At 56.5% G+C, this 22,749-nt stretch overlaps 1 protein-coding gene across 1 annotated transcript in view; it reads right to left on the reverse strand.

Moving 5' to 3' along the window:
* Window positions 1-18,601, reverse strand: part of IGSF9B (immunoglobulin superfamily member 9B) — a 34,637-nt gene extending 16,036 nt beyond the window's left edge. The window contains exons 1-12 of the mRNA XM_030464844.1: window positions 18,538-18,601; window positions 11,874-12,071; window positions 10,781-10,927; window positions 9,119-9,270; window positions 7,971-8,088; window positions 7,100-7,241; window positions 6,812-6,957; window positions 4,573-4,715; window positions 3,735-3,875; window positions 2,755-2,871; window positions 810-960; window positions 432-543 (exon numbers count right to left, since the gene is read on the reverse strand). Coding sequence (XP_030320704.1) covers window positions 432-543; window positions 810-960; window positions 2,755-2,871; window positions 3,735-3,875; window positions 4,573-4,715; window positions 6,812-6,957; window positions 7,100-7,241; window positions 7,971-8,088; window positions 9,119-9,270; window positions 10,781-10,927; window positions 11,874-12,071; window positions 18,538-18,601 — 1,631 coding nt within the window. The remainder of the gene's footprint in view (window positions 1-431; window positions 544-809; window positions 961-2,754; window positions 2,872-3,734; window positions 3,876-4,572; window positions 4,716-6,811; window positions 6,958-7,099; window positions 7,242-7,970; window positions 8,089-9,118; window positions 9,271-10,780; window positions 10,928-11,873; window positions 12,072-18,537) is intronic.
* Between the last annotated feature and the right edge of the window lie 4,148 nt (window positions 18,602-22,749).

The following is a 22,749-nucleotide window of genomic DNA, read 5'->3' on the forward strand; positions in this document are numbered from 1 at the left end:
GCAGAGCAAGGAGAGCTCATTTCTGCTTAGTCACAGCTCTTGGAGGACATGCTTTATAAAGGTTGCATTTCCCATCCTCTCCCTGGCTCCATAAACAGTTTATCTTGAAATTAGATGCCAGAGGCAAAATTTCATGAATGCAAAGCCTCTCCTCCCTTGCACCATAAGCAGAATAAAACTGGCTGGACAGACAGGAAGTACTGGTTAGCAAAGGAGGGAGAGGAAACACAGAACCTACGTGATCCCACCACCACCCACCTTTCCGAGATACCAAACGGAGCTCAGCCCCGCAATGCCCACGGGCAGCGAGGCAGGCACACTGCCCTCACCACCCTCCTCCCCCCTCCCCAGGCTGCTCAAAGCTCAGGTCGGCTAGGAAAGAAAAGAAGCAGAGAGCAAAGCATGCCAGGATGACTCACAGAGGGCCGTACCAAACTGAGAAAGTCTGCTCGTATCCACCGTCATAGCCAGGCTCCCAGGAGACGTTGGCCGAGGTCATGGCGACCACAACGTGCACACTGGTTGGGGCATGAGGGCTTGTGCCTGCAGGGAGAGAGGGAAGAGGTTGAAAGGGCAGCAAGACCACAGGGTGGCTTGGCAAAGGAAGGGGAGCTGGAAAGGCTCTGCCAAAAAAACCCCAAAAAAAACAAAAAAAGGAAAAAGCCAGTGAAGAAGATTCAAAGGCGAAAAGGAGACACTGCTTTGCTCTTCGCAGGAAGCATCCCCACCACCTCCTGCCTTGCCTGGGACACCCAACCCTATGTGCCACACATCCCTATGTGCCACCAGCTGTCCCCAAGGACCCTCACCTACGACGGTAAGGTGGGTGCTGGCAGTAATGCTTGCAACGACGTTGGTGGCGACGCACTCCCACTCGCCGTGGTCGTCCTTGCCGAGGGAGCGGATCTGCAGGGTGCCACCGGGCAGTGTGTTGTGCTTGCTCCTGCTGGGCTTCCCTACCTTGGGCAAGGAAGAGCCCAAGAAACGAAGAGAGGAAAAGAAAAGAAAGGGAAAAAAACCAAAACAAAACATGACTCAGCAGCTGGTCGCAAGGCAGGGCGAGGCAGCAGTGGCGGGGTCACTAAGCTACCTGCGTGGCCCAGGGGACACCGCCGGCCACCAGCAACGGATCTGGTCTCTCCGGTCGCGGATAGGCAGCCGGTTCCCCCATTTTCGAGAGGACCTGGCGGGGCAACGCGAGAGGCAAGGGTCAGGGGGGCTGGTGCTCAGCACTCACACACGAGCGGAAAAACCCCGCGGCACTCGCACAGACACCAAAGCCCTGAGCCTCAAACAGCCTCCAGCATCCAAAGCTGAAACCACTGCAAGGAAGGTGAACCGGCTGCCCCCCAAAAAAGATGCCTGCCCCAGGAGAGGTCCCAAACTGCCTCTCAGACAGTGTTAGAGGGGCAGGACCCTTTGGCACCAAGGGCCTGGGGAGCAAGGGCCCCCGTGGGGGTACTGGAGGACAGTGTGTGTGGAGATGCCCAGGAGCTTTCAAGCCAAGTGGATAAATGGATCTTGTAACAACTCATATCAACACCCATCAGGCTAATTGTGCAAATCTAGTGCTGTCCTGAGTCCATTTCAACTGTTCTTTGTGCAAGGGTCTCTGCTGATGGATGCCAGGAGTGTGGCTGGATGCCATATGGGATAAGCAGAGGAGCAGGTGAGCACACAGGGTTACAAGTGCCAAGCCCAAGTCTTCAGGAGTTCTTCAAGAGACTGCTCAGCACTAGCAGGATGACAATGGGACCTTGCTTCTGGCACTGGGAAACTCAGCTCAGCCCAAGACAGCCCTGACCAGAGTCAGGGAGCATAAACCCAGTCACGACACGAGCAGGACAACCAGAAGACATGAGAGGGGTTGAAAGGAAGCCTGAATAAGAATGGTGGAGGAGGGAAGGAAAAAGAAGATGGAGAAAAAGACAGAAGGGCCCATGTGTTTTAGGTAGGTCACTTGTAATGTGTCACAGCCCTTCTTGTGCTGATAAAATGAACTCAGCAAAGAGATGAAGCATCTCACACCACAGGGACTGAGGACAGCATCCACTGGGGGACACAGGCACCATCCTCATCTCAGGAGCCCTAAGAAGGGGACGGAAGGCTTGGAGAGAAGATCCTAAAATGGAGACAAAAAGCCCAAGAGGTCCCCTGCACGGTGGCTTTCCTGCAGATGCAGTGAAGTTGGTAAGTAAAGGTGAGAAGAGGACTGGAAAGCCCTGGCTGCTCCCAGGTTGTGCCACCACACTTCCTCCTACCCTCCTCTACAATAAAAGAAATCCAGAAATCATGATGTCCAGTCCAGCACCATCAAAGCAGATTCTTTCCAGGGTCTTCAAAGTCATGGGGCAGCAAAGCAGCTGCTGAATGGTCCAGCTCCTGGCTGAAATGTGGTCAAGAAACACCAGGACACCTTCTGGTGGCAACACTGGGGCTGCCATCTCCTGCTGCTGAGCACTCAGGAAGGCAAGAAGGGTGTCCTGTGGGCAGGGGCAGTGAGGAAGAGGAAGGGGGGGGGGCCGGGGCAGGGCTTCAGCTTTGCAGATGCTGCCATGACAGCTTCATGGGAATTCAGGCACTCCAGCCAGGTCTTTCCCCCACCCACCTGTGGGACAGGATGTCAGTGGCTCAGCCCAAAGCGAAGCAGCTGTACCTGCAGTTTGTTCTTACCGGGACAGAGTGTGGCTTCTCTGTCTGCAATATTCACCAAAAGCCAAAGGCACTGCAGATTTGTCTGGCAGGCCGGGGTACCTTTCTCCAGGCGATGATGGGGAAGGGGTCTCCAGCAGCAGCACAAGGAATCAACAGCTCCCTTCCTGCCTCCTGTCTGTACTCCCAGCCTGGTAGCACCGTGAAATAGGGGGGGTCCTACAGGCAAGGGAAAAAGAGCAAAGAATTTCAACCCAACCAAAACCAGCCCTTTTCCAAAACAAATGGATCATCAGTTTGGGTAAGGTTGAGGTGAGGAAAGATGCAGTGGAGGGGATGGACTCATGGTACACCAAATTATACACCCCAGGAGAAGCTACCTACAAAGAGCCTCTGCACCAGTGTGTCTGGTATTAAGTTTTAAGGAGGTAAACAGGAAGGAAAAACAAGCAAATAGAAAAACAACAAAAAAAAACCCCACACCCACATGGCATCAGACATCAACTTGATTCCAGCTCTGCAGGTACATGTGTCTATGGTAGACAAAGAATCATCATGTGAACCTCAGTGAGATGCCATGAGTCACAGCTCACAAGCTTGGGAGGTTTTGTCCAGGGAAGGAAGAGGCAGAAGCTCCCAGAAACAGCACCAGGAGTCCAGTGGGCCCTGGGTTCTGCACGCAGCAAAGGCACACAGATCATCTCAAGAGCTCAGTTCACCCAGTTGTTAAAACCCTTGATGAACCCAGAAGGCTGTCTCAGGAATATGTTTTCTCAAACTACCTGATCCAGTGCTACCAAAGCCTCAAAGGAGAGAGGATGCTCATGAGTAACTTAGGAGGACAAGGAGGCAAGTTCAGGCACACAGAGCCCATCTTGAGCTCTCTTCATAGAGCAGTGCTCAGCAAAGCAAAAACCCTGAATTTCTGCACTGAATTAAAAAAGCAGCACGAGAAAAACCTCAAACCAACCAGCCAAAAAAAAAACCAAAAAGCAAGAAACCAAAGAACCCACAACCCTGCAGTTCTGGGCTGAACAAAGAGGGCAGAAGGAGCAACACCCAGATTTTGGGAGAGGAGTTACCTTCAGTACCAGTCGGGCAGGGGGGGACTGGCCCATCGTACCCAGGGCGTTATAAGGCACACAGGTGTAAGTGCCGAGAGCGTCTTCGGTGGCCTCCTCGATCCGGATCGACCCATCTTCCAGCAGGTTCCAGCCAGAATACTGGGTGGATGAGAAAGAGGGAGATGATTTATCCTACACCCAACAGCACTTTTGATTTTCCCTTCAATCAAGCCCCCCCTCCCCCAGAACCTGAGCCCAGGGCAGCTATCACATCCCCAGGAGATGCCCAACTCGATTCCCAGCATCCTCAACTGCCTACATCTCCTAGATCAGTCCACCCAGACCCCTCAGATTTAACATCAGAACTTATCACACACTAAGGAAACCCCATCCTGGTGGCATTCCACGGCACTCCATTCTATGGGTTGAGGTCAGGAACCCAGAGCAGCAACAGGTTTAAATGGAATTAAAACTTGGGATCGTTAATATTTAAGCAAAAAAAAAAAAAAAAAGTAAAATACTGAGCATTTCCTTTAAATATTTAATGGCTAATATCCTTACTGGGACTATCAAACTAGGATTATGAGAAGACAGAGACTTGTTAAAAGGGTCTTTCAGCCACTGGAGAAAAACTTAAAAAAAGCCAGGGCTGTCTGGAGGTCACGTTGGAGGGAAGCAGGCATCAGGTCTGGGAAACACAGACCTAGAGGCGCCCTGAAAGAACCCGAATTGACTCAGCTAAGGAAAAGCAGTGTCATCCCACTCCTGCTGGGGAGGGGGGCACCTCACTGGTGTTTGCTGAGGACACAAAGTCTGAACTTCTCTGTGCCTCAACATCCCTGGGGGGTTTTGTTACCTTCTCAATCCGCAGGGGACGCCCGTCCTTGTTCCACTTGACCAGAGTGACTGGGGGCTCTGCCTCGACCGGGCAGCGGATGTATCCGTGTATCCCGATGGGAATGTAGATAATGGGGGGCATGTTCACCACACGGGCAGGATCTGGGAGAGGAGGGAGAGAAGCAGCACCACGTCAGCACTGGGAAAAAAACCCCATCGTTCCCCCACGCCACCCAGCTTTGGAGAATCTATGTGGCTTTTACAATGAATCCCACACCCAAACACCACCTGGGCTCCCACAGGTTATCTCCAGGCTTGCTGCACACAAATCCACTGAAATACCTGGCATTTCAGGGAGGCTTTACTCATACTCATACTCAGCAAGCCCCCCACGATTCAAACTACCTCAACTCCCAAGCTTTAAAATGCACCAACTGCAGCAACCAAGACAGAAGAAAGGATCCTCAGCCCTCAACCTCCCAATCTGTGCTCACCGAGGCCACGCTGCATCAAGCAGCAGCCACCTCCACCCTTTCCAACAGGATGCAAAAGCTTAAAATACATCCCTAACCTTCCCCCCCTCCTGCATCACCCACGCAGCGAGGCGTCTCACAGCCCTTCAGTCTAGGATATGTCATTAACAGTGCTTCTAAGAGCTTTTTAATTAAGTGCGAGTGGGTTGGAGGGAAGCTAGACTTTCTTTAATAAGCAGATTTCTTTTTTCCTTTTTTTTTAAAGGAAAAAAAGTTACTTTTAATAAGAGTGAGTATTTCTACAACCTTGTCTAGACACTGGCAGCACGAGGCTATGGGAAAAGCTTGACAGGGCTTACCCTGCTTTTAAGGGATGAATGCATTTATTTTTGGGGGGGGCTGCTGATGCAAAAATGCAAAGCCCAAGGTGTTGAGGAGGAAGAAGGGCTGGAGGGTGTGGGATTGCCCTTGTCATTTATTGCTTTCTCAGGGCAAAAAGCTACCCAGTTCAGGAGCTGGAACACGTCACCCCGTCTGCTCCCTGGGATGGCACCGTAACCCAGATTGCCAAGTGCTGCATATGGAGCAGGCTTCATCCCCCCTCCCCTTCACTCCCCCTCTTAGGAAATGTAATCAAGGGTTCCAGCAGGAAGGAAAAGGGTAATGGGATCGAGCCTTTCACTACTAGGTCACTGGCTGGGGGCCAACCCAGATCACGAGTGACCCAGAGCTGTGTCCCTATCCAGCAGCCACTCGGGTGGGTGGGAATCCTCCTTGCTGAGACACCAGCCCTGGGACAGCAGGGAGGGTTTGCTGCCAGGGAAAGGGGGTTTTTTGCAGCATAGAAAACCAAGCCCAACTCCCTGCACCCAAGCCATCTGAACAGCAGATTGTCCAAATGCTGCTGGGGTTGGTTTTTTGGGGGGATTTTTTGTTTGTTTGTTTGTTTGTTGGGTTTTGCTGTTGTTGTTGTTTCTGCCATTAGAGCTATTTTTAACATCTCTCAGCCTTGACGAGTGGTCCTGGATTAGCAGCAGGGCAGATTTAATGGCTTGAGGCTGCACGCTTTCCCAGCCAGGCACATCCAAGCCCCAAAGCACCAGCCACACCATCCCCCTGCCCCTTCATCCATCCCAGAGGGAGCTGATGGGACCTACCAGCCCTTCTCTCAGCAGCTCCCCACCAGTGTGGGGCTTCCAGCTAACCAGGACAGCCTCCAAAACCCAGAGTCCACAGCTCTGCTTAGCTCCAGCCTGCCTTTATTTATAAAATCAACCCACTGCAGCCTTTCAGGGCAGAGTAATATTGCAACTGTGAGTGGCAGCAATTGAGGCCATTGCTGTGGAATGGCACACGACCCATTAGTGTCCAGGGAACCCCAGAGAACAAGCGTGGGAAGCATGGATCTGGTTCCTTGCTTAGATCAGTTACTGTCTGAAAAAAAAAACAAAACCTGACACACAAAGCCACCAAGCCCACAGGAAAAAAGAAACCTGCCCACAGGGAACAAGGTCCCATAAAAAACACACCAAAAAAACCAAATGCAAGCAGGTTGTAAATCAGAAACCTCTTGTCTCCAAGGTTGTCTCCAACGAGTCCCTGATGAGTGGGGCTTCCCAGAACCCTCAGGCCATTTGTTTTCTTGTAGCTGAGGATGGCACCATTCCCACTCAAAGGCTGCTGGGCTTCAGCCCGAGCTTTCCAGCATCCCTGTGGGTCATACTGGGACAGCAGAGCCAGGTTGTAACCAATCCCAGCCCCATGGTTCAGGATCTGCTCACTCACACTGCACTGTCAGGTAGGCAGAAGCTGACGGCGAGCGGCCCAGGCTGTTGCTGGGGATGCAGGTGTATTTTCCAGCATCCTCTGGTTTGACACGGAAAATTATCAGCGTCCCATCGATCAGGATCCGCACTCTCAGCTTCAGGTCACTGCCAGAGAAGAGGGAAAAAAAGAGGATTAGAGGGGGAAACACCTGAGGCAACACCCACCCTGGTGGGTGGTGGTGGTGGCCCCAGCTCAGTAATGAGGGAAGAGGATGAGGACACGCTGTCCTGCCAAGGACAAACTCACTTCTTGAAGTAGACGTTCTCCTCCTCCCAGTACCACAGGTAGGTGAGGTTCCCAGGGTATGCCTCAGCCTGGCAGGTGAAGAGTGCATCCTGGGAGATGTTGACTGTGATGTTCTCTGGGGGGGAAACGATGAAGGGAGGTCCTGGAGCAGAGAGAGAGAGGAAAAACGTCACCCCTTCACCAACACAGGGTGTTCTCACAACAGGCACACAACAGGCTCAGGTCCATCACAGCTGGATGCTGCTGGAGAGCTCTGGGGCTGGCCCTGATCTCTTGGGAGGACCTGGAGGAGCAAGGTGACCCTGATGTTCCCAACCCTTTTCCTCAATCCCTGCAGCTTTAAGGAAGGGGCCCACATCCCTGCTTCTCCCAGGGCACACGAGCACGTTTACACGATGGCATCACCCGCAGGAAAAATCCAGGGGGAAAAGAGCAAGAGTGCCAGGAGCTGGCAGAGCACATCCATGGCAAAAAGGGAGCAGAGGACACTTGGTGCTCCTCGCTCCGCCGGTAGCTGTTGACCTAATTAAAGATTTATTAAATAAAAGAGGAGCAGGAGGCCTGTCGTGCATCACCGCTATCTGACAAGGCACTTTGTGACAGCCTCAATCTTTTCCACTGCTTCCCTGAACAAAACCAAGCTGCCACGGGGGCCCAGTTCCTCATGGGCACGGCCATCACAATGCCCTAATTAGAGGGCATTCTTCTGTCCTACAAACAGGATGGGGGAGCCACGGGGCAGCCAGCACACAAGGCTTGTGGGTCACTTCAGGGTGGCATCACTGCCTTGTGGTCCATAGCCATCCCCTCCACCCCCCTGGAGCCCACCCCTCCTAAAGACCCCCAGGGATGCTGAGGGGGAAGATCTCACCTTGGACAAGCAGGCGTGTGGTGTGTACAGCCTCTCCCTGGATACTGTAAGCCCTGCAGGTGTAGGCACCCCGGTCTTCCCGTCTGACCGAGAGCACCGTGAGGCTCCCGTCACTCACCTGGGGACAAAAAGGAGACCCTGGAGCACAGGCAGGGACCCCCAGGGGGGAGGGAATGTTCCCCTTTTCCCTGGCTCAGCACCCTCCCTCGGCAGCGAGCTGCCAGTGCTTTAAGAGCTGGATGAGAAACAGGGTTTCCCCGCTCTGCAAGACTTCAGATATTAATAAACCAACACACGGGTTTCTGCTCGTTGCCACGGGGAAAAAAAAAAAAAAAGCCTAGCAAAATAATAAATAAAATAATAAATAACCCTCTCAGTGTTTTCATCTCCCACAGAAGAAGTGACGGGCAGGCAAAGCAGACTCCACGCTGCTTCTGCCAAGCTCCCTGTCACAGTCAGCACTTCCCAAAGGGCAGGATGCCTCACCAGAGCACCCCCTGCTCCCCAAGGACCCCAGCTTTGGGGTGGGACACAAAGGGGACAACCATCCTCTCCATGGGGCCACCTGGCAGCTGCCAAAGGAGTGGCTGAATTCATCCCTGGGGACATGGTGGAGGAAGGACAGGAGAGAGATGGTCACCCCTGGGGAACCAGCCTCCCCATGTAGGGGGAGCCCTGCTCCCAGCCAGCACCCCCCCCCATCCCCATCCCCCTGCCTCATTCTGCCTCATCCTTCCATTTCAATTAGTAACAAATGATTGCTAATTACTCTCATTAGTGCCTGCGCTGATTCCAATGCCTGATTTACCAATTACAGCTACAGGGGGGAAAATCTCTGCCCTTTGGGATTCAAAAAAGATTCTAAGGGGGGTGCAAAGCCGTCTCTTCTCAACTCCCCCTTCCTCCCCTGAAGCCTCCACCCCACCTCCAGGAGCTGGCACAGTCACTGTTCCTCAGGCTGAGAGTCCCCAGGGAGTGGGAAAAGAGTCCCCAAAGAGAATGAGACATCTGGGTGAGAAATGCCAAGAAATTGTGAGAAATGTCCAAGAAAGGACCCCCAGCTCCAAGCATGATGGAGCTGCCACCACCACGGTCCCACCAGTCCCATCCCCGGGATCCCCTGTGACAGCCCCCACCACCCCACCTACCTGGTACTTGCCATTGGCACCCAACAGCTCTCCCTCCTTCAGCCAGGTGACAATGGGCTTGGGGTTGCCAAATGCCATGCAGGTCAAGGTGACACTGCTGCCTTCCTTGGCCTCCACGTACTGGGGCGGTGTCTCCGTGAAAGTCGGGGGAGCTGTAGGGCAGGGGGAGATCACTGTGACCCCCCACCTTCACCCATGTCCCCATTCATCCACCCCAAAAAGCCAACAGGGACAAGAGGGGCTGTTACAGGGGGATGTCACCCGGGGACACCCACTGAGGGTATCTCCTCCATCACCAGCCACGTCCTTCCTTCTCCTCCCCACCAGCTCTGGGGCTCAGCACCACGTGTGTCAACGTGTGTGTGCCCCCACCCCATTGCACATTAAATTGTTATTGTCAAAACATGGGAAAACACTGCAGTGCAGATCAAAAGGCTCCTTCCTGATTAAAGAGGCTGGCAGGATTACAGCCCGCCCCTAATTACCAGCAGTTGTTAAAGCCCACTTTTGAGGAAGACAGGTTGGCAATTTAATCCACTCCAGGGGAAAAAAAAAAAAAAAAAGATTTTGTTTTTTCCCCAAATGATTCTTATTTTCCCCTTAAGAAAATCAAGCATTCTAATGCACCAGGGGGAAGCCACAGCCTTCCCTTTGAAAGCAATTCCTTGGGCCATAAGGATTACAGTTATTATTTTGTTACTAAGCCCCTGTATGCCCTGTGCTGCATAAAAAAAAACAAAACAAAACAAAAAAGAGCTGAATTTTGCAGAGAGGGTCAAGCCCAGAGAGGGACAGGGCACCAAAAGCAACTTCCAGCTTTGCAGGATCCACACAAACAGTGGAGATGAAGCAGACACCATCCTCCTCCTCCTCTCACTCCATCATTCCCTGGCTTGGGAGCAGCAGGAGGGGAGGCAGGGAGAAAGGAGGGACAGGGGTGGTGTGACACACGGCCCTGCTTGCAAAGCTCCTGCTGGGTAATTGGGCTCAATTAGGTGGCTCTGCTCCCTGCTGCAGCTCAGCCATCCCCCCAAGAGGTTAAATTAATTGCTCAAGGTCAGGCAAGACCAGCAAGGTGCCCCACACCTCCTCTCCAGCCACCCCACTGCAGCAGGAGAGGCACAGGCTAAAAACAAAGACCTCTCCTGACGTGTGAGCCCAACAATTTGATAATGAGTTTAATACCCAGCCTTAATAAAATGGAAAAGCAATTTGAGTGAATCTGAATTTCAAGAAAACAAAGATTGAGTTTACTAATCTGTTTGTTGAGAGGTGACTCCTTCCCAGCCCCATTTTCTTGATGTCTGGTCCTTCAAACAAGCTCCAGAGTAATTAAACACTGAGCTCCTTAATAAAAGTTTGTTCCTTTTAATTTTTTTTAAGTCCCGCCCTGGCTGGAGCCACCAGGCTTCAGGCTCTCCTGTCTATAAAGAGAAGATACCCTTGGTGTCCATCAGAAATCACAGGATTGTTCTGGTTAGAAAAGACCTCTAACATCATCAAGTCCAACCCTACTGAATCCAGAGCCAAACCATGTCCTTCAGCATGGCTTTTAAATACCTCCAGGGATATGGATCAAAGGGAAAACACATCTGGGTACTGCAATGGTGTGCTGCAGACCCTGCTGAAGCTCCAGCCCCTCCAGTGATGCCCCCAGCTCACCGTTGACCGTGAGGTGGACCCAGCTGCCGTTGTGGAAGGTGTCGTACTGCTGGTCCAGCATGAGCACTTTGCACTCGTACCAGCCCTGGTCCTCAGAGCGGACCTGCTCAATGCGCAGGGAGGCTTTGTCATGCAGGCTGGCCCTGCCTGTGGGGAGTAAAACAGCTGTCAGCTCAAGGGGATGCATTCACCCCACAAGATCTGGGGCCAGGCAGTGCTGGGCTGGGGGCTGGTGAAGCCTCGCAGCACGGCGTGGCGCTGGGGAGGGCAGAGCAAGGTGCCTGGAGCGGTGTCTGCCTGCCACCACGTCAGCCTTCTGCTCCCAGATGGAGGCTGGCAGTGGCACAACCTTGCTCTGGCCCTGGACTATCCCAAAAAAAGCAGTCTGGCCCTGAGCTGAACCAGTGCACAGCCCAGAAAGCTGAGCCAGCAGCAAAGCAGCCCAAATCTCCACGCTGGCACAATGTCCACAGGGCTCTGGTGTTACTCGTGCACGGGCTGAGCTGAGCAGGGCTCATCCCAGGCATCCTCCTGCCACAGAACTTGGGGCAGAGGAAGCCTTAGAGAGTCTGGAAGCCACGTAAGACTTGGGGAAAAAACCCTGGACCACAGTCCCCAAGGAATGGCATGTTAAAACGGGTGTGCCCCACCATGCGGGGCTGGTCCCCAACTCACAGAAGCCACTGGATGTGCAGGGGCTGGTGGCATGTTAGCAAGCAGCCACACGGGCTCTGCAGCTCCAACCTGTCACCTCCACCTGGCACATGGCTCCATCCCCACTGTCCCCATAGCATGTCCCCTCTATTCCCTCCAGCTGCTGTGGGGCAGAGCAGCAGCAGCCGCTGCCACCACACTTCACCCCGGGTTTCTCTGCCTCGCCTGCTCCCGTCCCACGCAGCCCAGCTGGCTTCCCAGAACTGCTGCTTAATTAAAACCAACCGGGTGGAAAACGAGCGAGGAGAGGCAGAGCCCACACTGATTCTAACAGCCCAGAGGATGGAGATGAGCATCCCAGGGCTGTGCCACAGCCAGGACCTGCACTCACCAGCCCCCTCACACACACACACACACACACCCTGCCATGGGGACTCACCGGCATACTCGGGGTCGACATGAGGAGGGTAAAACCCAAACTTGATGAAGATGGGGATGGGGACACCGAACTTGAACCACTCCACGACATAGGGAGGGGGCTGCCCCGTCAGCGGGTGGATCACGTCGCATCCCAGGATCACGCTCTCGCCAGCGCGAGCGGTCACGAACTCGGGCTCCTCCCTCGAGCCGAGGGCACCTGCTGGGGAGGGGAGGCAAAGGAAGAAACCATGCATGATCCCCCCCACCACCAGATGCTGGGATAAGTGATAATCGCAGGATTGAAACCCCCCAGGAGAGATGATGCCCATCCCCAGTCACCCCGATCCACCAAAGTGGTCTCACCTTGCCTTAAACAAACAGCAGGTCCCCAAGCCCCTCCACACAGCTCCAGGGCCACCCCAGGGCTGAGGACAGCAGCCATCAAGCCTCCCATACTCTGGGATGGCTTCCCACCCCCTGCACTGGGGCAAGAGCAATGCCCAACAACACAGAGGCTTTGGGGACCCCCCAAATCTCCACAGAGAGAGTATGCCCAGCACTGCTACCCAGCCAGCAACATCTTTGGGAGGAAAAAGGTTCTTTTGGCATCCCCACATCCTTCAATGTGTGGGGACCACCAATATGTGGGTCCAGCTTTCCCACAGGAGCAGCCCCAGCGTGGGCTCCAGATGCTCCAGCCAAGCCTGCCCATCCTGAGGCATCCACGAGAGCCCCAGGCCTGAAACCTGGCTTAGACCTGCACATCTAGTCTGGAACCACCTTGCTCCTCCTGGCCAGGGTAATTAACTTGGGTGTCAGCCCCAAACGAAGGCACTGCTGCAGCTTGGCATCAGCAGCAGAGCTGCCTCCTCAGCACAGCTTGCAGAAAGGGAAAACACAGTGCTGGGGAGAAGAGGAGGAAAGCCAGAGGTAGGGGAGGAGGTCCCTAAAACTGCAGATGAAGGGAAGCTTTAACCCCAACGCCTCCACTCCCACTATGGGAGGATCCCCTGTTTTCCTGACAGCTGCAGCCAGGGAGGGATGCTCAGGAAAGGGATGCTGGGGGAGGGAAGCTGAGGGAGGGATGCTCGGGAAGGGATGCTGGGGGAAGCACGTTCCCACTCCTCCGCGCTGCTCCTCGGGGCTGCCGGTGATTGGCGGCGAGTGACATCACCGCATCCCCGCCGCGGGAGCTGAGCATCACCGGCTATTTTTGGCTCTGGCACAAGCGTGTACCAGTGAGAGGCCCCCACTGTGCCACTCCCCCCCCCCCCCTCCACCCCTGGGCCCACCAGTGTCCCCACGGAAGCCCGGCGGGTTCTGCTTACAGACCCCCTGACCAAAACACCCTTCCCCTTGCTGCAAGGGGCACAGCAGCAACGGCCAACCCGGTGTCCTTGGTTCCCACACTGGCCTTGGTGGGGTGCCAAGCTCTGAACCACCTGCAAGGAGCAGGAACTGCATTGCCCAGCTGCTGCAGGATCTCCCCCAGCCCTGCTATGGGGGGTCCTGGGAGGGCCACAAACCCGCCTGGAGCTGACCCAGGTAGGGGAACTGCTGTGCACACACGTGCCCCCTCTTTCCCCCCCCCCCCTGACAACACTCTCACACATCTCCATCCCTCTCCTCATCACTGCATCCCTCACCAGCTCCAGTGTTCACACCCTGCCAGCAGGAACCGTGTCACCCCCTCCTCCTCCACTGCCACCCCAACAAAGAGCTGCAAGGACCTGTCCCCACCCCGCTGCACTGCAGGGTTGGGAAGCCCCCTCCCTGCCCACTCTCCCCCCATGCTGCTGGGGACAGCAGCTGTCACGTGCTGCTCAAGAGCATCCAAGGACACGGGATTCCCCGGACAGCACGTCCCCAGCACCTTGAAGGGACAGCCCTGCTTGCCACCAGCAGTTGAGGACAGAGGAGCCCAGCAGCTCCTGGGGTACCCAGGTGGGATCTTGGTTTCCATCTCCAAGACCACCAAGCGCAACCTGGGACACCAGTTCTTGCCCAAGAAGCCACCCAGACGCCCTGGAGATGGGCACCAGCAATGTTCCCAGGGTGAGGGACAAGACAACCACCCTGCTGGACATAAGCCTGGCCAAGGACTGCCCGGCTGGAGGAAAATAGGTCAGGGCCAGCAGCTCGCCAGTGCTGGCTCATGAGGCTGGTGGGGAGCAGCACGCACGGCTGAGCATCACCTCCCCCCCGTGCACGGCTGGCTGGAAGCCACCCTGTCTCACCAGCCCCTGGCTCTGCCCAGCTGCCACCCACCCCACCACCAGCCTCCCAGCCCTGCTTCCAGAGCCTTTACAGACCCCTCTGCTTCAAGAGTCTCCTCAAATTCCTGCTAACCCCATGGCTCACATCACACACACACACACACACACCCTGACCCTTTGCAACCCAAACCCAAGTTTTCCATCTGGTTTCCAGTGGCTGAAGGCACAGGAGTGATGGGGAGTGCAGTTCCCAAGTAGAAATCATTCTCACCCCCACAATTTGTGGGGAAATGCCTGAAAACAACCCGCAGATGCCAGAAGAAACAGAGCGCAAACAGATGAGATATTTTTAAACCCACTTGAATTTACCAGCCAAGTTCAAGAAGGGAGGGGGGGGGGGGGCTGTGGTTTCAAGGTGCAACCTGTGGTTTGGAAATCAGGTCAAGCTCCAGGGGATGTGAACCCCTCATCACCCCCCCAGTTTGGTGTGGGAGCTCACGTGAAGCCAAGGGATGCCTCGTAAAGCAAAAAAAAAAAAAAGTTATCAACAGGCTTCGTCATCCCAGCAGATCCAGGAAAAATAAAAGCACTCTGTGTGCCAGGAGGCGAGGACACAAGCTGCGGAGGTGGAGTTGAACAGCATCCCAAAGGGAGGGGAGGGATGGCTGCCACCGTGGGGCTCCCCAGGATTGTGATGCCAAGGCTGGGAAGACCCTCGCCCAAGTCTGGGCATCCAGGTTCCTGACATCCCAAGAGCTGAGATGTAAGGTGATGAAGGACTGGGTGAAGCTGAGGGTGTCCAGCCCCCCAGGTGCCCTGGATGAAGCCAGATCCTTCCTGCAGATGCCTCCTGAGAAGGATGTGGTTGTGGCAGAGCAACTTCCCAAATGAAATAGTACTTGGCTCCTTGGATAAACACCAAGGGATAAGGGTGAAGAGCCTGGGAATGCTGCCCTGCTGCAGGGTCAGAGAGGGGATTTCATCCTGACCCACCATTCCCAGCACTCATCCCCATCCCTGTCCCCCCAGGGGAGCAGGAATGAGGCCTCAAGCTCATGGACCTCTCATCCCTGCTGAGCAGAGACGAGATCTGCTCCGACACATCCCACGTGTGCCGGGGGAGACAGCAGGATGTGGTGAGGGATCTCCGAGGACAAGGCCACCAGCCTGGCATATGGAGGCCAGCAGGGAAAGAGAGCAGGCAGCCAGCAACACAGGGGTTGCTGAGAGGCAGCACGTGGGGTGGGGGGAGAGGTGAGAGGCAGCAGAGAGGTGGGGGGAGAGCTGCCTGCCCCCCACAACACCTCAGTGGGGGCTGCACCTCCTCACTGCCACCTCAGTGTCCCCCCACTCCCCCACTGGGGGTACTCAGAGCCTGCCTGGGAGCATCTGCTTCAGATGCCCCCCTGTTGGGGGGCAGCCCTGGAGAGCTGGGAGCACAGCCCTTGCCCCCCTCCCCCAGCTGGAAAGCAGCATCTGGGCTTTCTGTGCAATTCCTGCGTTTTAAACCCGATTTTCCAGATGGATGGAGGGCAACGCGCAGGTCAAGTGACATCCCTCAAGGTCACACAGGGCCAGTGGAGGAGCAGGATTAGCCATGAGGGGAAGCTCAGTGCCCTGCTCTTGCTGAGATGGTGGCTTCAAACCTCCTCCCCCAGGGACAAGGGGTGTCCTGAGGATCCACCACCACCATCCACAGAGGGTCCCTTCTCCCTGGGGAGGGACCATGGCAGCTCAGCGAGCACGTGTGTCAGCACAGCTTGGTGCTCAGAGAGGGAAAGTGCAAGGAAATCACTTCCCGGCAGTCACCCTGGTGTCCCCACTCACACCTGGGGGTCCCTGCTGTCCCCACCCTCTCAATGTGACCTGCATCCCAACGTGCAGCACGGCAGCCACCCCGCAGGAGCCATCAGCCCATCATCTCCCAGCAACAACCAGCTGCTACCTGCAAGCATCCTCCCTGTGCTGCAGAGGCTGGAGATGAAACCACACCCCAGGGAGACCTCCTGCCCCCAAGAGACCACTGCCAGGGTGACGAGACCCCCCAGCCCAGACCCACATCATCCTCCCAACCCCGATGCTGTCTGGATAACTGGGATGCAGGCAAGGCTCCGAGCTGCCCGCCAGCAGCTCCTGAATCACACTGTTCCTGGCTCAGGCAGCCCTCCCACCAACGCCAGCTTCTCCATCGTGAAGCAGGAGGAAGGGAGTTGTTTTTCCAAAGGCCAGCTGGTCGCTCAGGGCTCCCTGCTTGGGAGATGCCTGCTGCAGGAGAAGGGAGAGGGAAAGACTCCTTCATCAGCATGGCACAGGGCTGGACCCCTGGCTTGCCCACCACAGGGTTTCCCCTTTCACGACCTCCAAGATGGAGACGTGGAGGTGAATGAGAGTTAACCCATTCTGCCACAGCCCCGGAGAGGAACCTGCAGGATCCTCCCTCCCATCACCAGCCAGACTGCATCTTCAAAGTTGAAAGGCAAGCGAGCCAGGAAAGCATCACTGCAAAACTCCTCTGGCAAGCCAAGCAGAGGACCCAGACACACACACACCCGGAGCACTCCCATCCAACAGGTCCAGGAGAGTAGAAATCCCTCAGGGAAGGATGGAAATGGGAGCTGAGCCAACCCTCTTGGCTGGTCCCCAGCGCCAAACCACCCCCTTGCCACGCCAAAGCCACACGTGCCAGTCCAAAGCCCTCCATGGCTGACGTGGCCATCAACCCTCATGTGTGACACATCCCAGAGCGAGCAGGGCGATGGATCCACCACCAGCAGCCAAGGTCAGCACAACGAGCATCACCAAGAGGGATCTCTCTGTCTCTGAGAAAGCCGGATCCTCCCAACCTGATCCACCAGCAAGCACCGCGTCACGCTGGTGGGAGAGGGAGGAAAAGCCCCTTGGGCGTCACGGCACTGCCGGGAATGCCAAGAGGCCGGATCCCTCCTTCAGCACCTGCTCCTGACGCGGTCACGTCCCCGTTCTCCTCCCCCCACGTCCCTAAGAAGGGATAACGAGTTCTCCTTCCCTCTCTGAGCCGATTAACGCCTGAAAAGCCCTTGGAGAGCCCAGCCGGGACCACTGCATCTCAGCTGCCAGGAGGAGGAGGAGGAGGAGTAAAGCCACGGGAAAAACACCAGTGGATGGCCAGCCCTGTCCCCAAGTGATGCAGGGTGACAATCCCCTCCCCTCCTCTCCCCGTGAGGAGGGCACAGCACGGGTTGGGGCGGGTCCTGAGGGGTCCCCACGCAGTGCCCACCCACGCGTTACTCACAGCGTGCTCATTCATCACGTACACGCTGCTCCGTACACCCTGTACCCCCCGGGGTCCTCCACCCACCCACCCACCCAGCACCCATCCGAGGGTATTTCCAAGTGCCCAGGAGATCCCTCTCCAAACCACCCCCCCACACCGCATTTCAGGCAGCAGCCAGAAGGGCACCGTGTGTGTGGGGGGGGGGTCCCCTCCACCAAAGGGCAGCCCCATCCTCACATCCAAGGATGCAGGCAGGGATGCTAAGGGACCCTGGCAGGATGCAGATGTGTGTCCCGTCGTCGTCCCCCCCCCCCGTACTGTGAGGAGGTGGCTACCAGCCCGGCATCCCAGTGGCCACTGCATACCCACGGGCAGGGTGGGCTTGGTGACAATCAGGGCACAAGACCAGCAGGGTGCAGCGATGGGGGATACGGTGCCGCAGGAGAGGCGGGCAGCTCCCCTGGCAGCTGCAGGGATGGCTGGGGGGGAAAGAGGGAGGGGTCTGGCAGCTGAAGGAAAAGAAGCCGGAGCAGGAAAATCAGGGTTATTCCCCTCTGCTTTCTCTCTCTCCCTCCTGACCTTGGACAACCCTGTGCCTCAGTTTCCCCCAGCGCAGCAGCCAGTCCGCATTGGGCAGGGGGGGTCGGGGGAGGGGTGTAGGCGACGGGCAGCGTCTCCCAGACAGAGGGGAGCAAAGTCACCCCAAAACCCGTAGCCGGGAGCAGAGGGGCACTGCCGGGATGCTGCAAGGAGAAAGCTCCGAGGGGGGGGGGGGGAAGGCAAAGGATCCTTTTCGCATTTCTCAGTGCCCAGCCCAGCGCTACCCGTGCCGGGAAGGGTAAGCGCTGTCCCCAACCCGAAGGGAGAAAAGGGGAAGGGGAGAAACCCCAGCCAGGGGACTGCGCTGCCCGCATCCCCACCCAGCCACACGTGTCTCCCCCCTCAAAAAAAAAAAAAAAAAAAACCAATTAAAAAAAGATTTTAAAGCCCCGCACCGGGTTGTCTTCTCCCCGAGGGAATTTCCCAAGCCCTGCAGCGGAACCACAGGACCCGCAGCCCCCAACCCGGTGCCCGCATCATCCACGGAGCAGGGGAGATGCGGAGACAGCTCCCCCCCCCCCCCCCCCCCCCCCCCCCGCCCGCAACATCTCTCTTAGGGTCACCCCGGAGGAAAAGGGAGAAGAAGAGAACGAAATGTCCGACGCCCCACTCACCTTGGACGGGCAGCCCGCGGGCACCGAGCACACTTGCTACCACAGCGGCCACATACCAAATCATAGTACTACCGGCACCCGGTGCGCAGCATCTTCCGCCCGCCGGGCGGCCCGGCCGGGGCGAGGCAGGGCAGGGCTGGCCGAGCCGGGGCCAGGCTCTCCGTAGGGTAGGGTGCCGGGATGTGTAGGGCAGGGCTGGCCGGGCCGGAGGGGCGGCTCAGGGCCGGCCGGCGGCCGCCGCCGCCGCTGCGCCCATGCCCGCGGCCGCAGCGCACCTGCCCTCCGCCGCACGGCGCAGCCTAGCCTGCCGGCCTTTAGCGGCTCGGTACCGCCCCCGCCGCACGCTGATTGGACGTTTCCCGGCGGAGTGGGCGGTGATTGGCTGGCGCGGCGGGGCCCGGGCCGGTTTCAAGGTGGGTTGGCCCGTACGCGCTCGGCGGGCCCCGGCGCCGCAGTATCATGCGCACTGCCGGGAGCGGCGTGCGGGAGGGGAGAGGGAGAGAGGGGGGTCACCTCCGCCCACCGGCACTCAGACACCCCCCCACCCTGTCCTCGGCATCCCCTCGGTGTCACCTCCCTGTCCCCGGTACTCACTAGGTGACACCTCCCCATCCCAGCACCCACTCGCTGTCACCTCCCTGTCCCCAGATGTGTCCCCTACACCGGCTCGGTGCCATCTCCCCATCCCCAGCACCCCCTTGGTGTCACCTCCCTGTCCCCGGTACTCACTGGGTGACACCTCCCTGTCCCCAGATGTGTCCCCTGCACCGGCTCGGTGCCACCTCCCTGTCCCAGGTACTCACCGGGTGTCACCTCCCTGTCCCCAGATGTGTCCCCTGCACCGGCTCAGTGTCACCTCCCCATCCCCAGCACCCCCTCGCTGTCACCTCCCTGTCCCCAGATGTGTCCCCTGCACAGGCTTAGTGCCACCTCCCCATCCCCAGCATCCCCTTGGTGTCACCTCCCTGTCCCCAGTTGTGTCACCCCCACTGGCACAGCACCACCTCCCCTGTCCCCAGGTGTGACCCTTGCGCCAAGTGTCACCTCGCTGTCCCCAGATGTGTCCCCCACGCTAGCACAGCATCACCTCCCTGTCCCCCAGATGTTCCTGTTGCACCAGTTCAGCATCACCTTCCCACTTCCAGGTGCAGTGTCACCTCCCAGTCCCCAGCTCTGCCACCTGCACTTGATGCCATACACGCCCTCTCTTACACACCAGTGACACTTTGCACCACACAGGGTCACTTTCCCACCATTCCACCTGCACCAGCTCCACACCACACAGCTGTGTCATCTGTCCCTGCCACCATGCACCACCTTGGGGTCACGTCCCTGCCACCTGCTTGGTGACACTGCACCACAGCTACCCCACATCGGCTCAGGGTAATGCACACCCCACCATCTGTGCCCCTGCCAGAGATTTGGTGTCACCTCCTCACCACCCTGCATCAGCTGGGTCACCTGCCACCAGCACCAGCTCAATGTCACCTCTGCCAGGACACTGCACTGCTCCATCACCTCCTCAACACCTGCCACAGCTTGGTCTCACCTTCACCTGCCACCTCACTCGGATGCCACCTCTTGCACCAGCTGTACCTCCTTCTGCCACCTCTGTGTCACCTCTGGTGATGCCAGCAGTGCCAGCAGCCAGGCTTGCCCCCCCTCCCAGGGATGTGCCAGGAAGAGAAACAGGCACCTAGACCTCCCCCGGAGGTGGACAGGCAGCCCAGGGAGGGGACACACACACCATTTTGTCCCCAGCATTCACCATCTTCCCCTCTCCTGTGGCACTGGGTGAGGATCCATGGAGAGGTTTAAGCAGCTGTTGGTCTTCCCAACTCTTCTTCCCATGGAAAGCTGAAAAAAAAAAAAAAAAAAAAAAAGAGGATGGAAGTGTCTGAGGAGCACCCCCACCTTCTGCCCACGATGGTGCTGGTGGAGGGCTGGGCAGGAGCAGAGCCTGCAAGGAGCATCCCCCAGCCCACCCCCAGCTCCTGCCAGTTTATTTCCCCAGCAAAATCCAAGAGCTCATAAAAATCTGACTCAGCTTTTAGTCCTGAGGGCTGAGATGAAAGCTTGCAGCTCTACAAGGTGGACTGGTGGGGCTGGCAGAGCCAGGGTGACCCTTGAATTGGGGCAGTTTTGCTCTTGCCTGTTTCCTCAGGCAGGTTGACAGCAGCCCTGGGGGACAGAACTCCTTGGCCAGCACCTTCCCTGCTCCAAGGTACCCAGAAAGATCTCAGCCATCATCCTCTGCCCACTGGGGAGCAAACACAAAGCTGGCAGAACCCTGTCCCCCCCTCTCCCAGCTGGTGAGAGCAGATAAACTCTGGTCCAGCTGGAGTCCATGTTCCCAACCATCTCATCCTCAAGTCTTTGGGTTTTGCCACAATTTCAAAGAATGGAAAAAAACCCCCAAACAACCAAATTTATGATGGCCACACAACAGAAACCCAGCCCAGGAGGCATCAGGAGCCCTGGATAGATGGGGAGGATGGGGTGGTCCCACCAGCATCCCTCAAGAAGCTGGAAATTCAGGATTGGGTTGGAGTACGGCTGCCAGTTCACACCCTTGTTTCTCCAGACTAATTTGCTGGTTTTGTGAAATTCATTCCCCACTGCTTTCACACTTCTCTCCCTCTCTATTTATAGTTGGGTTTATTTACATGAGCAGGGCACTCCGTGTACTTTCACACCAGCCTGCAGTGGCAGAGCTGGGGAACGTGCGAAGGCTGGAGGCAAGGCAAGGAGCACCCAGGTCCTTGGCCACCTCCTGCCATCTGGGAGGCAGCCAGACCTCCCTGCTGGGCTGGGAGCTGCCAGGGGATGAGCCAAATCAGCCACACACACCCCAGACCCAACACATCCCTCACCCACCCCCATCCCAGACCCATCCTACAGGGCAGAACCACATTGCCCTGGAGATGGCACATTTCCTGAGCCATATCCATCTTTTCTGCCACTGGCTTGGGGATCCCTGGTCCCCATGGCTTCAAAAATTGATAGGAAAGGGGGAAAAGAAGCCATTGAAGATCAGGACTCTGGAAGACTGCCCTTGCCCTCTGCCCCATAGCTCAGCCAGGCACTGCTGAGTCACTGACAACTGCCCAGCCATAAATTTACCACTTTGCTTCACACAAGAAGGATTAAAGTTTTGTGTGGCTTTTTTTTTTTTTTTTTTAAGGAAAAAAAAATAACAAAAAAAACCCCCCAAAAATACCTCTGACTGATGAAGCAGTAGTCCTCAGTCTTGCAAGGGCAAGAGGTTTGGGGAGATGCAGCTTTCCCCATTGCACAAAGAATCATCTGGGAGAAGAAGAGCTCCAGCTGAGCCCTCTGGGGATCAGGGACAGAGGTTTGGGTATTGGCACAAGAAAATTGGGAATAAGTTACATGTCCAGGCTCAAAGTTCAGAAATTTCCAGTCTTTAGAGCTGCAAGGTTCTGGTTGATGCAGGGAAGCAAAATTACTTGCTGCTGGAGAGGGGCTGACCTGAAAATGGGAGTTTTTGGGGTGCAGGTCACCCCTCACCACTGACAGCAAACTGGCCAGGAGAGCAGGAGATCAGGGCTTGTCTGGCCTTAGGATGCTCCAACCCACAGGGGACTGAGTCTCCCTGCACAAGTACAGGATTATTCACAACCTCCAGCATTTGCATGGTGGAGTCACGAGTCTCACAGCACCTGATCTCCCGGGAGAGCTGCCTCCTGCACTTGGGGAGGCAACGGCCCACATTCCAAAATTGGGACTCAGTGTCTCACAGCCATCCCACACCACCCAGCTGCCACCTCCCACCGGGAGAAGGGACCCTGCCCCATCCCTTCCACCCCATAAAGGAGCAGAGAGCAGCAGGATAGAGAGACTTGGGAAGCCTGAAAATCAGAGAGCAAAGCACAGGGACTGCTGAGCCAGCCTGCAGCATTGCTGCCTGCATAGGAAAGACCAAAAATCCCAAAGCCCTCGATGGAGTCACTGCAGGACAAGCAGGCAGATGGGCTCTGCTCACGCCAGGCTGGGGTTAGGCTCGTTCCCTCCCCATCCCCTCTCCCATTGTCGGTGGCTCATCCCCGGCTCGTGACTCCCAGCTGGCAAGCAAGAAGGAATATCCTGCCATGCCTTCCCTGGCTCCACAGCCAAGTCGTGGAATCATCCACCTGTGGTATTTTGGAGGGAAAAAAAAAAAAAAGAAAAAAAAGCCACGCTCAACTTGGG

Source organism: Calypte anna, chromosome 24 (assembly GCF_003957555.1).
Source record: "Calypte anna isolate BGI_N300 chromosome 24, bCalAnn1_v1.p, whole genome shotgun sequence".
Lineage (NCBI taxonomy): Eukaryota > Metazoa > Chordata > Aves > Apodiformes > Trochilidae > Calypte > Calypte anna.